This window comes from Zonotrichia albicollis, chromosome 4 (genome assembly GCF_047830755.1).
Source record: "Zonotrichia albicollis isolate bZonAlb1 chromosome 4, bZonAlb1.hap1, whole genome shotgun sequence".
NCBI lineage: Eukaryota > Metazoa > Chordata > Aves > Passeriformes > Passerellidae > Zonotrichia > Zonotrichia albicollis.
The window spans coordinates 39,695,544-39,710,783 of record NC_133822.1 but is presented as its reverse complement, the minus strand read 5'-3'; the positions used below and the strand labels follow the sequence as shown (position 1 = coordinate 39,710,783).

The 15,240-nt window shown below is 38.5% G+C and overlaps 1 protein-coding gene and 1 long non-coding RNA gene across 4 annotated transcripts in view; one reads left to right on the top strand and one right to left on the bottom strand.

The window, feature by feature from the left end:
- Positions 1 to 9,978, top strand: part of VEZT (vezatin, adherens junctions transmembrane protein) — a 58,052-nt gene extending 48,074 nt beyond the window's left edge. For both annotated transcript variants that reach the window (XM_074539603.1, XM_074539602.1), the window contains exon 12: positions 18 to 9,978. In XM_074539603.1, coding sequence (XP_074395704.1) covers positions 18 to 598 — 581 coding nt within the window. In that variant the 3' untranslated portion in view covers positions 599 to 9,978. The remainder of the gene's footprint in view (positions 1 to 17) is intronic.
- The window catches only part of LOC113460231 (uncharacterized), a 39,207-nt gene continuing 31,607 nt past the window's right edge, over positions 7,641 to 15,240 (bottom strand). For both annotated transcript variants that reach the window (XR_003382011.2, XR_012580044.1), the window contains one exon: positions 7,641 to 14,126. This is a non-coding gene — a long non-coding RNA (uncharacterized LOC113460231). The remainder of the gene's footprint in view (positions 14,127 to 15,240) is intronic.

The window sequence follows — 15,240 nt, the reverse complement described above, 5'->3', positions numbered from 1 at the left end:
TTTTCCCCCTTTTTAAGCTGCAGTGAAACCCTTGTCTCCTGTAGAACCATTGAAGCTACTAAATAATGTGGAATCACATATGAATTCAGATACAGAAAAGCAGGACTGCAGCCAAAGTTGTGATAAATCTGAAGAAAAAGACTCTAATCCAGAAGTGAATGCTGCTGATAAAAGCAGGACAGAATATTTGTATGAAGATCCTGAGATGGAGAAAAGCAAAGACAGTATTGCAGATAAAGATGTTTCTACAGGGGCTGAAGGAAGAATGTATTATCAGTGTGAAGGGGATGCTGAAGAGCTCAAGCCAAGCAGTGTGGATGGAGTAGAGGCTTCACAGCCTCCCTCTATGGATGCATTACATTCAAAAATCAAGGAGAGGCTGGCCCAGCTCCACATATCGACAGATTTTAACTTCACATCTGGTCTGGCTGCACAAGTTGCTGCCAGGTCTTTCACTTTTACTACAATGCAGGAAGAGACTTTTGGAGATGATGGGGAGGAGGAGGAGGAGGAAGAAGAAAAGACACAGGAGAATGAAGACCTTGTAGACAACTGTGAAAATGAAGAGAGAGGCTCTGAAAGTGAAGGAAAAGTATAAGTCTGAGCTGAACTTTATTAAACTAACAGCAGGCAGCTTGATGGAAAAAAACTGAGGTGGGGGGTTTGAAGCTGAAAATACTGGATGGAAAAAAAAGGAGACCTGCATATAATACATCATGTTCCCTTAAGACTGATACACTAAATAGGACTTCTAAGTATATTGAAAATTTGCAGGTAAGAGAAGTTTGGGATGCATCCAAGAAATAGATGGCTGTCACTTTGCAAGATCCTAGTGATGGGGGTTGGAATCTACCTTTGTGTTTTCTATTTTATTTATTTATCGAATGACATATTGTAGTTTTTAATTTCTAAATAGAAGGAAAAACAATGTTTTGATTTACAACAGACTCCATTTTTTTCCTTTCTGATTCTTTTGTCATGGTATCAATGTTTGTTCCAACAAAAACAGCCAGGACATTTCTTTTGGAAGAACCTGAACTGTTCTCTGTGATTGTCCCCCACCACTTTTGTTTCACTGCTTGTGTCTGCAGTGTGTTGGCTAAGCCATGATAGGCATTTGTGATTCTTCAACTAGTGATATGGCACCCAGCTAAAATGTAGAATTTTAAATAAAAACTTGAAAGAGCTAGTATTTCATGTGTCCTGGGTATGGGGCTGAAATAGTATAAAGTTAGTCATGCTTCATATTAAGGTTTATTTAGAATTTTATGAAGGGTTAATAAATGATGTCTATAAGTTGTAATTCATGTTAGAGAAATGTGTTGTAAGTAAATTTTAGGGAAGATTATAAGCACACCAGTAGAAGGTACTACAGATAGCTAGAAGCTATCTATTGGATTGAGAGATGAGAAGTAAACACTTATTTATTAAGCCAGCTATTAATTGTTTGTTAACCTTTTGTAAACTGAACCTTAATGTAATTGTTTGATTTGATATAATGATCGATTGTACATTTTTGCTTATGTCCTGAAGTAATTTTCTTAAAGGAAATTATCTGTGAGCTTTGCAGTGTTTTGTTTGAACACCATACTTGCTTTTCACTAATGTTCTTTCCCTTTTCCTTAGATCACAGCTTTAATCTGTGGAATTAAGAATCCATGAGAGAACTACAGCTGTGTATTTTGTTTCTTGTAACTTAGTTAACTGATGATGAAGTCTGGATGTTTGGTATGAGGTTATGCAGGTTGCTTTTTTCTCTGTGGTGGTGTAACAAGGAGCAGGAAACTGATGCTAACCTCACAGAGGAGCTGGTTAATGGTTTCATTGTCCTCTCTTCCTTTTGCTGTCTGACACATAACAAAGTAAAGCTCCCGTGTCTCTAATGGTGAGAGCACCACTTCTTTGTGTGGAATACTCTGCTTGGACACCAGCTACACTTCCAGGACAAAACACTGCATCAGTTACTTAGAGTATTGATTGTGTTTTGCAGATTCTATAAAGGGCTTTTTAGATGCTGGTGGTGCAGAACAATATCTTTCTAGGATGGTGTCATGGAAAGCAGGGAAGGTAACACTGGTCAGCAGGTGAGGGTGGAACTCTTGATGGTATGTCAGAAAATGAGTGTTTTCCTTCAGCTCCCTGGCCTCTATTAGTGATTTTGCATGAACACTGTGAAATATGTGGACTTTCTCACAGATGGTAAAGAGGGAAATACCAGTTCATAGAGAAGGGAGTATGACTTACAGTGTTCTTTCACTGTAGAGTGCCTGTCTTCTCCCTCACACACAGGTTCTGGGAAGAGAACGTGTTGCCGTTTTTCATTGACCAGTAACACTGTGTTCTGTGTCCTTTATTTTGTGTAAGTGACTGGAAGCTGAGTGGTTGATGTCTTAAGGAGGTTGTAGGAAAAAAAAAATCAGCTGCTTTTCATAGTGTATTCAGAAGATAAGCCTCCTCTTAGTGGTAGAATATATTCTTCTCTAACTAAAGATTAGGCTAAGATGATGAAACACTTTTATTTTCTCTGTGGTAAGCAATTTTTTTTTTTGACAAGTCTAGAACAGCTGCTTTGGATATTGTGTTTGAAGCATTGTCCATGCTTCTGAAGAAGTCTTCCTCATTCTTAACTTGAGATCCTCACAAAGTGCCCAGATATTTTTTGTTCCTAGCTAATTGTTGTGACAGCCTAAATGTATCTTCCATCAATATTTTTCCATCAACTCATCCACCATCATCTCATGATCTGATGTTGTGTATCCCAGAAAAGGTACTCCTGACCTTTTTCTATGGGATCCAAATCATAATTTACAGTGTGTAAGACTATGATACCAACCTGGAAATGTAATCAGATTTAGGATATTAATTATCACTGTGTTCACAGTTTCAGGTGAAGTCAGAAGTAGCCTGAGTTGCATTGGTACTGGAATTGGTGACCAATCTCACATTTATAAAAGCTGCTATCTCTTTATTCCTTTGCTGCAGTCCTTAGTAAAAATTCTGGAGAATCTACTTTGGTGGCTCACTTGGGGCCCAGTTTTTATTATATGCTGGTCTTGGTAATGAAACTGGCCTAAAAAGCCCTGTCCATCATGAGTTGTTCATTTTCCTCCAGCAGATGTGTCAATGTGGGGTTTTGTGGCCATGTTATAAACCAGTTCATGAGTCTAGCAGGTGAAAAATTCACCCCTTTTAGGCTTTTTTGTTTGTCACCATTCTCATTGCAGCAATGCAGTAACAGCAGTTACCTCAAAACAGCTGTGTCAGCACATACTGTGTTGCTGGCCTGAGGCTCAGGAGAGCCCACATTTACATTATTGGCAAAGATTGGTGTAGTGTGAAATTACAGCCTTGACATTAGACACAGCTGTGATCAAACAATGACCTTTTTGGAGGAAGTCCTGATCCTACTTTGAACAAATAGATTTTCTACAAGCAATTTAACTGATTTCCATGGTCTTATTTAATGCAGTCTTAGAAAATGCCCATATGAACACCTGGACTCACTTGTTTTCTCTGCCTCTCATCACCTCTGTATAAAACAGCCATCAGGTCATTTATTTTGATCCATTTAATATTCTCCTTGAAGAAAAATATTGCTAACAGTGTACAGCACACAAAGCCTGACTTCTCTCGAGTTGATAACCAGGTTCCATCTATGTATGTCATACACTCTGTTATGATCCAGATTTCCTCATAATTATGTCATTTGAAATGACTGTATATACATGCTGTAGGTTCCTTCATGAACCTGAAAGATTTCTTGGCATAATTTATTGCTGCCTTTAAAATAATGTTTGTGAACACACTGAAGTGTGCATTAGCTCTAATGAGTTGTCTTAATATATTGAGCATGTCAAGGTCTGAGTGCAGTTCTGTGTTCTTTGGCTGGTTACCCAAGATAGGGATTTTTGTGAAAACAGAACATTTGCTTCTTAGAGCTTTGCAACTTTTTGAAACATTTAGCAGGAAGTCCACAATAAATTATGGGTTATGACAAAGAATATCAGCAGCCAAAATCCTTTGTGAAGAGCAGAGCTAACAATAAATGCATTTTCCCTATCCCATTTCTAATTAGTAGTCCTGCGAAGTAAAGAAACAAGTTATATAGGGTTAAATAATTTCTTCTCCTTCTACCTGGAAAGCACTCCAAAGACAATATTTGCTTCTTGAATTGGATTACAATTTAACACTACATCTTTTTATATCGCTTCACTTTACAGCTAAAGATCTAAGTAAAGGCTTAAATCTAGGCAAAGATCTGTGATAAGAAAGTAACTTGTCCCTTTTTTTAAGTGTATGTAATTTAGAATTAAATTGTTGTGTCATGGAAGCAAATGTAGAGAGTTACAGATCATCTTTCAAATGCAATTAAATGTACCTCTGTCAACTACAGGCAAGATTTGCAAATGTGAAAGCTTCTGCCATCAGTCATAGAAATGAGACAGTTTTACTTCCAGCAGAGGATTGCTGGACATCACTGAATCATGTACTTAGATTTCTAAATGCAAGATGGTATCTGATAGAGTAGCCAGTTTTACTGAGATATCAGACTTTGTCCCAAGCACACCTGTCTCCATGTGACTGTTGCAATATTGGAAATTTTATGTTTTTTTCAGAAGTGCTAAATTTGCAACTTTCTCATTAATTTATATGGTGGACTGCGTGGAGTTGTTTGCCCACACTAAATTCTGTAGTCTTATAGGTTATCCCTTTCTTCTGTTTTTCCTTTTTTTTTTTTTTTTAACAAACAAGAGAACAAGTACACTAAACTGCCCTTGGGCTTTAAACTATATTGTGAAGGGTGACTGTAGTTCTGCAAGTGGCTTGTTCCCAGAGCTAACTGTTTTTTCGCATTAACAGATTCCATACTATCTCATCTGAGCAGAGTGAGAGAATGGCACTTGGTCAGTGTAAAGAGCCAGGCTGCTCTGAGATCTTGTCTGTGACAGGGACTAAACAGATGCTGAGGGAAACTATTGTGTAGGGATATTCTCCAAACTATTCCTCAGATATTTGTGGCTCAGGAACTTCTTGACCCAGTGGTGGTGGATGTCACCTTAACAGGTTCTGATGGAATCCTTCTCCATAGATTTGCTCAGGCTCATGTTTGGTCAATTTTTCCTAGACCCAGTGCCAGTACATCATCATTGCTGTCTTGTACACATGAGAAGATTTGTCAATAAACTTCTTTGATGTTCTGCTTTCCTCAGTCATTCTGCAGAGGTCCTGTTTTCTGCCTTTTGTTTGCTTTCCTTACAAATCTCTCCAGTTTTGGGTGTATAATGACCAAAGTGTGGTGCAGTACTCCATACTAACCTCAGCAGTGCAGAGTACAGAGTAATAATCACCTCCCATGAAACACCAAACCTTTCAAATGTATTTGAGTCCATATATAAAGAAAAATTCTTTTAGATCTTTTAGCCCTAGCTATTAGGATGGCAAATGAAAATATTTGGTCTGATGGAGGAGAAATATTTATTCACTGTCAGCAGGATTTGGCTGGACAATGTTTTTCTTTGCTAACAAAACAAAAAGTTGTTAAAACAAAACGATCTCCCAACAGCTGCCACCTGGTCTAACACAAACTAAAAATGCCAAACAACACTTGTTTAAATTTCAATTTGACTTTGCAGAGCTTGTTTGGTCTCTGATGCAAAATAAATTATCACACAAGAAACATGGCATTGGATATATCGATATCAGAGATCAAATCAAAGGCCTCTCAACCAAAGGCTAATATTTAAAATGCTTGGTGGTGTGCTTTATTCATTTTCTCATTATATTTAATTCTCTCCTGTATATGTGTTTATTTTGCCACCTGGAATTTTAAATGCTAAAAAATACATCCAATTTATTCAACTTGGAAATTTGTGCAGAAATCAGATAAGAGGTAATGGTAGTGTGTGGTAAGACACAGTCATAGCAAGGGGTAAAATCTACCTGCCATGAACTGCCCTTTGTAGATGGATAAAGCAATGTGGCTTGAGCTACAGCTGGATATGACACTGTTCTTGATGTGCTGCCTTCCCTTTCACACTGCAGTGGCTCAGGTTATTGGCAGCTTATCAGAACAGAACTTGGCTCAACAGGGTGAGTGCACTGTTAGCCCATGTTACACTGTCTGTATCGAACACAGGATTCTGAAAAAGCCCCTGCAATTAATAGACAAGGAAAAAGTTTCTTTGTTACAAAGTGGCTTATTGTAAAAGGGTTGAATGGGACCAAAACTTGACTACTTTCATGTGATCAGCATATCTTGACCCTTGTACCTTCTCAGCTTTAAATCTTAAAGGCCTCCTGGACAGTTTGCTTTAGAGGATGCAGTTCTATGACAGCTTAAATCACTTCATGGTCATGAAATCCAGTCCCTCTTCTAGGCTGGCTTTTGTGAGCACTCAGTGATCTAGGATATGGATAGGACTGGAAGTACATCAGTGCTTTAACTTGCAGCTGGCTTCCTCAGTCCTAAAGAGGATGTTGCCACTCCTTACTTTCCTCACTCATTTTGATTTCTTTTGCTTCTTGAGGCCTAGGCTGCCCAAGACCATTTGTGTCTTATTCCCCAAAGTTTCTAGGAACTGTTTATGATACTGCCAGTAAAACTGAAATTATTGTGCATGTTTTTTTCTACTTACTCGTTTCATCCTTCTGGACCCTCTGACATCCATGGTCCTCTCCCTTTACCACCACTCTTAAGAGGTTCAGATTTTGAAATAACACACAAATTCTTTTTATGTGTATTTGTAACAGAAGTAACTAGACCTAGAGTTGTGTACTGACTTTCTCACTTGAGAACTGAAACAGAAGTCAGGCACCATAAATGGGGAATGTACAGTCAAAACAGAAATAATAATGTATAACAGCTCAAATTTATACCACACTCCTGGTGTATATTGACTCTTATAGGTAATTCTGGCTTACTGAAAAACATTTTACAATTGCATTTTAAAAATAACTGCAACTCTATTACAAGGTCCCAAAATAAGTGTCATTAGTTGGCTTGATTTGTGCTCAAATCTTAATATTTAAAGATTGCTTCCTGACCTTCTCCAGCTGCGTGGATGAGAACTGAAAATAATCTCAGATTTCCAAAGAGAGAGTGACCAATCCTTTCCGTTACTTTGTGCTATTAAAGAAAGGTCCATTCCTAAACAAACAAAAAGAGAAATGTCAGTATCTTCAATAGCCATTACTGACAGAGAATCATGCATTTGATCTCAATAGAAGCACCATAAATGCAGGCTATTTATAATGTTTGATATCTGTGTTTCAATAATAATAATAATAGGCTTTAACTGTATTATGGGATAAAAGCCAGAAATGTACAAACTGTCCAGTAGATCTTTCATCCAAAGGCACAGCTGGTGAAATTTAAACAAGTTCATGTTGGCTGTTCCTGCACTGCTCAGTATGACATTGCAGTCCAAGCTTTTCATGTCCCAGCGTGGATGTTCACGGGTGGTCTGCAGGCACCTGTGTGCTTGAGGTCTGCAAAGCTTGCAGTGATCACAGAACAGTGCTGAGTGAAACCTAAATAGGAACAGGATGCTTCACAAATATTTTGGATTTATTGTCTGTCTTCCTCTGTTGTAGCATCCATGCTGTATGCAATCCCACTTGGGAACTTTTTCCTTCCCACCTTTCCTTTTCATAGGCCACACAAACCAGTTGAGGAGGGTTTTATAGTTTGTTTCTCACCTGTGGGACTATCTGTAATGCACCAGATAAGTTATCCCCCGCAGAAACTTAAACATTAGTGATCAAACTGCAAAGCCTGGGCTGAAGAAGCTCTTCTGGTTTGACCACTTCTGCAAAGGGTTCTCCTGAGATGGGTGACCACAGGAGTGCTGAGCTAAGTGCGATGACTCTGCAGGTGTCTTTCAAAGCTCCAGTTTTTACTAAGTCTGACCTTTTCTCTGATTGTCTCTCTCTTCCCTCTTAGCTGCCTTCAGCTCTTCTCCAGCATTCTCTGGCCAACTGCTGAGGTATTTGGCTGCTTTTTTCCGTTAGTTCTGAGGTCTTTGTCTAAACTTTATGAAATGATAGGCTAGAGGGAGTCCACGCCAAGGTGCTGCTGTGCATCCTCAGTCATAAACTCATAAACAGAAGGGTTGGTAGGGCTGGTGCAATGTCTGTCCTGACATTCCTTCCAGGAAGCTCTGACCTACATTTCAACCTGGCCTCCTGTTTCTTCCCACTTCAGAACTTCACTCCCAGGAATTTCCTTCCCTCCCTAATGATTGTAAGATGCTAATGCCTCCTCAGCAAGACTGACCCTCGAACACATGTTCTTCATTACACGAGCCTTACTTGTGCTTTCCCACAGGAGGGTGGCACAGGCATGGCTGAGTCTGCCTTCCCCTTAAAATTTTGCTGCTTTTAGCAGTAGGGGCTGAACATGTACTCTCCAGCTGCTATGTTAATGTGCTTTGGCTCCACAGCTGCCTGATCTTGAGCTCAGAAAGCGCTGGGATCTAGCAGTTGTGCTTAAACCTTTCCCACTGGTAAAGAGCAGGTGTTTTCAGAATACAAGTATTACTAAATTTCCCTGAATAGAACCATTTTGAGTTTTTATTGAGGAGCATAAACAAATTATTTCTTAATTTAAGAGGTTTGAATAAGCTTTATAAATATATATATATATATGTGTGTGTATATACATACATACAGATATATATATATGTATATACATACACACACTCCCCTTCATGATGTAAATGTGTATTGCCAGATGTCCCACTGCAAGGCTTGTCTAGCATTGAGGCTGTATTTTTTTCTTATCAAACTATCCCATTACTTACTTGAAAGGTAAACAAAAGCTTAATTCTTGCTATCCAAAGGCAAAAGAATGGTATTCTACCAAGCAAACTGTGGAAGTATTTCAAACCTGATTTTACATCTTTTATTAGAAAAGCTGCTTCAGTTTGTTTTCACTTGTCAAGTCTTTGCACCTGAGCTGCTGTGAGTGCCTGTCATTTTCCCTGTCTTAAACATGTAAACAAATATATGTTCCTCAATATCTCCGGCCTGCTAGTCCTAGCATTTTCCAAAACAGGGCCCAAAGGCAGCATAGAACAAGGAACACAGGGAAGGGAAAGAAAAGAATCTTGATAAGCTGCTGCTTAATTGGCTAATAAATGAGAGCTAAAATGTAAGAGGAAATGTTCAAAAGAACAAACTGCAGCAAGAGACTTCTGGCAGGGCTACAGAGGGAAATCACATGATACATTCTGAAGTTTGCAGACACTGGGAAGGATCCACAGTTTCTTGTCCATGTGGAGACAGGAAACACTCACCAGACTGGTAGTCTTCAGCAGCTTTTTTTTAAAACAAGGCTCTATTTTATGTATGTTTCATTCCCATAAAAAGACTTGCTGGTTTTTGTGCTCTATGTGTAATCAACCTCTGCACCTCTTCCTTTAAGTTCTGTGTGAAGTCAGGCTCCTTCCTTGCACTGCACTGAAAGCCTGTGTGCTTTGGCTCTGCGGAGCCCCCCCTGCACCCGCCCTGCCCGTGGCTGATGCTGCTTTAAACAGGGCCATTGGATCAGCCTCCAGGCGGTTCTGATCAGCAGGTCCTTAAAGCAGGTATGAAGCCCGGGGGCTGGCTGTGCTAGGGCTCCAAGAACTCAAGTTCTGGGTTGGATGTAGGCAGTAGCAGGAAGACATTCCTGGATGCTGACCTTTTGTTGTGATAGGGCTTCCTGCCTATGACATTTCCCCAAATTATTTTGTTTCTCTTTTTTGTACTTCATTTACCTCCATTCTTTTTTCCCATGGATATGAATTTGGACGTAAGGTCTTCTTTACATATTTAATCATGTACATCACCAGGATTATTTTTAAGCCATTTTAAAATTTTTGCCTGGGTTTCCCCAGTTTCAGAAGTAGTTTTCTTAACTGTAATGCTAACCACTTTTAAAGTCTTTTTGGTTGCTATTATTTCTTCAGCATCTGTAATAAAATTCTGCCTCACTAATGTCTGTGTCATTTTTTCTCTTTATCCTGTATCCCTGACAGTTGCCTAGGTGGAGTGGATGTGGCTTATCCATCCTCCAATTAGTAATGATTGAATGGAATAGAGAACGCTTATACAGGGATGCAAAAATGCTGTATGAGCACTTTGCTTGATTTTTTATACAGAGTTTTATTTATAATTCCACTTTCATCCTGAAGATGGAATTAATTTTAAGCAATCCTGGCAATAGTTTCTGCAGTATTTTTTGCTGACTCCTTGGTACAAGCACTTTAGTAATGAGCACTTGTTACTCTCTCCTGAATTAGTGATGACTGAAGAAAGAATGTTTTTCTATTGTGTCGTATGCTTCCCATTGTACCTTCCCCTCATCCTTCAGAGACCTCTGTGCTGTGGCAACTGTTGGCAAAACTCCTTTTAGCATCACCTAAATGCCTGTGTAGGTGGGGCTTTAGGAAGAGAATAATGTGTCAGTTGAGAACACTGGTAGCAGGTAGATCTTTAATCCAGGAATGGGGCTTAGGTGCTCTGCAGGAGATGTATTCACTTGTGTGTGACCCCTAAGAGACAGACTTCCTTTGTAGGCTTCAGAAGTGCCAAAAGAGCAGCAGCAGGACAGAGTCACTCCTTTTATCTGGAGCTTTTCCGTTCCCTGGTAATGCTTACACTTTTGTATCAGCACTTATCAAAGGCTGTGTTCTGCTGCTGTTAGGAGTTGTGGCTGATGTGCACCTCTTGCTGTAAATGTTCCCTGATTTGGTTTTAGGGTTAACAGCTACTGACCACACTTAGGTATGACCACTCTCACCTAATTCACATCCCCAGGAAGGCAGGCTTTAGAGGTTACTGGGAAAAAGGGAAATAATTTGATCATGAAAGGCAAGAGGTGAGGCAGGAGTATTTTTTCTTTTGAATCTTGCTGCCAAATTGGTGCATAATTCATTGTGCAAAAGGTCTTGCTTAATGTTTGCTGTTTTCAGGTTTGTGTGTTTGTTTTCATATGGAATACTGAACAGATCCAATTGCTGCTGTTAGAAGGAGATGTCTGTCTACCAAAAAGGAATCCAAAATGTTTTCCTTTACTTGGAGACTTCTTGAATGCTAAATTGCCTGTGTGTATACTTCATAATGTACCATATGCAAATATTCTTCAGGAATTGATACTACCACTGCAGTCAATATTTTCTATGTTAGAACTGTATGTTTCCTATACTGCCAAGAATGTATATATATCTATGAAGACTTAAGATTGTATCTTTTTGAGCAAGCCTCTTTCTTCAACCATCTGAAACTTTCTTCCTGTTTCTCAAGTTTTCTGCTAATTTATTAGACTCTTGTGTTATATTGTGTACTTTTTGTATCAGTTGTATTGCTGTATTTCTTCTTTCTCTCATTAAAACCTGTTCTTCTCATCCTTCTACTGTGCTGCTTCATATTGGAAGTACTCACACCATATCAATTAACAGATCTAGTGTAGTGGGTCAGCCTAAGGTGGATCCAGACCAGTCCTAAAAAGCCAATCATTCAGACATTATCTTGTTTCACTGATCCCAAAACATAATCAGCTTTAGTGTATTAAGCTTAATTTTGCAGCACAGTCTGTACTTTTACAATATAGTAAAGAAGAAACCTGGAATGGGACTCTCAAGGTATAAACAAATGGACAAGTACAAAAAATGTACTGAATTATGAAGCCCATAACTCTTATGGATGGTTGTTTCTGCCTACATTCATTAAGATATTGGTGGGCTTCCTGAGGGAAGCAAATTTTGAGGAGAGATTTGGATGAGGAGTCCAAGGGCTATTTTTTCCTAGAAATATGGCCATCAACTTAAGTTAGTCAGTTATCTGTGCCATCTCCATGCTTAATTCATCAGACAGGTAAATGAAAAAAGTGAGTGCAGGTTAGGACCTGCTTGCTTACTTCCATTAAAGAAACAGCTGATTTACAAACAAGAAAATGCTGTCTCACAAGAAATGACTCCATGAACAGATAGTGCTTTTTATCCTCCTAGTGAAAAGCAAGATTTTGAGTGTTTCACTGATGCTAATTCCTTTTTAGCAGTGCAGTATGTTCCCTAACCTGGAGCTCTCAATAGGCTCTCTTCCCCATAGAATGGTATGCAGGAGGAAAAAGTTCAAAGGTCCTGTACAGTGGGCCCAAGGTATTGGAAGAAAGGAAGTGAACAGAACATGCATGTGCACCTGTGTATTGAGTATCCGGCAATTTTTGGGGCTTGGAAATCAGCTGTCAAGATGGGAAAATACCAGATGTTTCTACTCTTGGAAACTTGAGGATGAAGTTAATCTCATCTTTAGCACCAACTTTATAATTATGGCAGAGTATGTGGAAATAACTATGTCACCAGCCTTGGTTTCCACACAGACTTTTCATCACCCTCTCCTTCATTAAAACTATTTCTGTGCCACAGTTGCATCTGTGCATGAAAGAACCCCATGGACTATCCCAGTCCATTTAAGGATTTCTTGTCATGGTGTTGTGGTAGCAAGAAGCAGAAACACACATGTAGAATAACCATGCTGGTTCTGACCACACTTGACTTGGGTTATATGTAGGTTTAGATTAGGCAAATGCCTGTCTGTGCAACTGCATACATTTGCTATTTGTTTCTAAAGTTGCATTTAGGGATGATACCACAGTGGAAAATATTAAGGAAAATTGTAGTGTAGAGAAGAACTAGCACAGGGAATTCCACAGGCCACTGTAGCCTTTTCAGTCACTCACAGAAGTGTTTGCAAAAACACCCAGCCTAAAGCTGATCTGTCCAGACTTCAGTCAAGAATGCTTGACTTGGAGAGAAAGCATGATAGGCCAGTAATTAATATATTTTACAATGCTACTGTTAATTATCTGGTATATTTAATCCCTGACTTCTCTACCACTCCAGTAATTGTTTTGTGTGCTCATGAAGTGACAAGCTTCCTTCAGAGATGAATGGACTGCAATTATAATATGTGCCATTGTTTGATATAAATGAAATACATTGTTTTGTTAAGTTAAAAAGAAGTCAAAGAAAGAGATGTTCCATGACCTGTCTAAGGTAGCTGAGAGCAGCTCAGCAAAAGACTGCTCAATTCATTTTGGCCTATATTCTGTGTTATTCTTTGTTGTCACTGTTATCGTCTGCTTCTTAGCTCTTAACAGTTGCTTAATAGATCATCAGCATCGGCATCATCAGCAGGAGCAGCAGCAGCATCATTGCCTGCATGATCTATTGGTTAAACCAAGAATGGAAAACAGTGATCTTTGCATTCATTCTAGGCACTCTTGAAGTTTCAGTTTGATTACTGGCCTGCATCAGCTTTAAATTGAAAATAAATATATGGTTCCCAAAAGCCATGTAGTAAATAAATTGCAGAAGTTGCAATTATTTCCTTTTCCTGCCTATCTTTATTTCTGCTTTGAAAACTTCTGTGAGAGCCAACTATTGCAGGACATGCTTTAGCTCCTGGGAATGCTCTCTCCAGGAGCTGTATGCTCAGTATGAGGATGTGAGGTGTTTGACCATCTCCTGCTATTTCTCTAGGTTATGTTTCTAAATCTTCCCTGCAAATATTAATAAAATTAAGAAGCTAATTGCTAGAAGACAGCTGGCAAAAATAATTGCTCCTTTAATTACAATTAAATTTTTATGACAAGTGCCAAAATGTATATATAACAGCCCATAAAACAAGTCTTGGTCAGACATGCACAAAGAAACAGGGGATGAGCCCAGTACCTTCCTCTTTTCTTGCTTCCTCCTTGACAGTAACTACTGGTAAAGATTCTGTGACTCAGCAGCTGAGTTTAGACAGCCCAAACTGTTGAATAGGACAGGAAGGAATATACAAGATGGAGAACTTGTAAACACATCAAAAATGTCCAAGTACTTTGATACTGAGACTGCTGTACTTGCTGCTCTGAGTCACAGTGCTCTATATATAAGAAATTAAACAAAGAAGCCAAAGGTCTCAGAATGAAATTATTACAACCAATGCTGATGGAAAGTAAAATACCTGAATGTGAAATCACTTGGAAGTAACCCATGTGACAATCACTCTTTGTCTTAGCTATTTTTAAGCTCTTTAGTAGACTGGCTGTACCCAATGATAAGAGAATTGGCAAAGAGCAGCTTTCCTTGGATGTACATCTGCCAAAGAAGAGAACAAAAAAATGCTGAATTGGCAAGAGCAACCTCTTAGTCTAAATGAAGATGATAGATTGAAAAACAAAGAGGGTTGTTGGTAGCCTGACTTACAACTTTATTATGGGATCAGCTTTCACCTTTCATGACTTTTTTGTATAAAATATTTTATTTAAGAATTTAAAAATAAAACTCAGATCCTTCTGGTCCTTCCAAGATTTCCAAAGAGCATATGGGAGTGTACAAAACAACATTTTGCACGTTGTTTCATGGACTATCAAAACCCACCACCTATCTTGGTAACATTTCCATTTAGGTGTGTCATAATATGACATATTTGAAGATGAACACAATGAAGTACCTTAGACACAGGTAATATCAACTGTTTGGGTTTTCTCTTCATATGTTAACAATTTTTTTAATTTGCTTTGTTGTTGTTGTTGTTGTTGTTTTGTCATTTTACCAAGAAGGTAGGATATCCTGCTTTTAAACTTTCATAAGTAGCAGTGAATTTTCCTGTTTAAATATTGTATCTCTTAGGAAGCTTTTCTAGAGAAGAAAGATGACCAAGGTTATTTTGACAAGTGATTATAAACCTATAGGAATTAACTAGGTTTGATATTCAAAGCCATAAATTTTCAAAATGTAGGCAAAATCTGAAACTTTCGTATTTTTTTCTCCCTAGAAAAGTGAACCATAAAACTAAAGCTAATTCAGAGCTGTTCAGAAAGATCCAAAAACATTTCCCTACTCTTACTTTCACAGTTTTGAACTTGATTTTGATTGTGAAGTGAATTTAATGATGTCTCAACCATTTGAATGTTTCCTGAAGGTGGTATTTATAGATTGCTGTCACATCATGACATTCCCAACAAAGCAGACAAGTTAAAAGCCAAATTCTGTTTTGTGCTAGAACTCTTGAAGAAGTTGAGATAATGATGCATTTTGTAGTAAGATGTCAACAAACGAAAGGAGGCAGCCTTCTGAATTTTTAGTCTTTCTATTCACTCTGGGTTTTAGTCACAGTATCACACACTAGTCAATGTCCCCAGATTCAAAATTACCAAAGTTCAAATAAGATAAATAATTTTCCAACATATGGCAAAGACTGTTCCACACA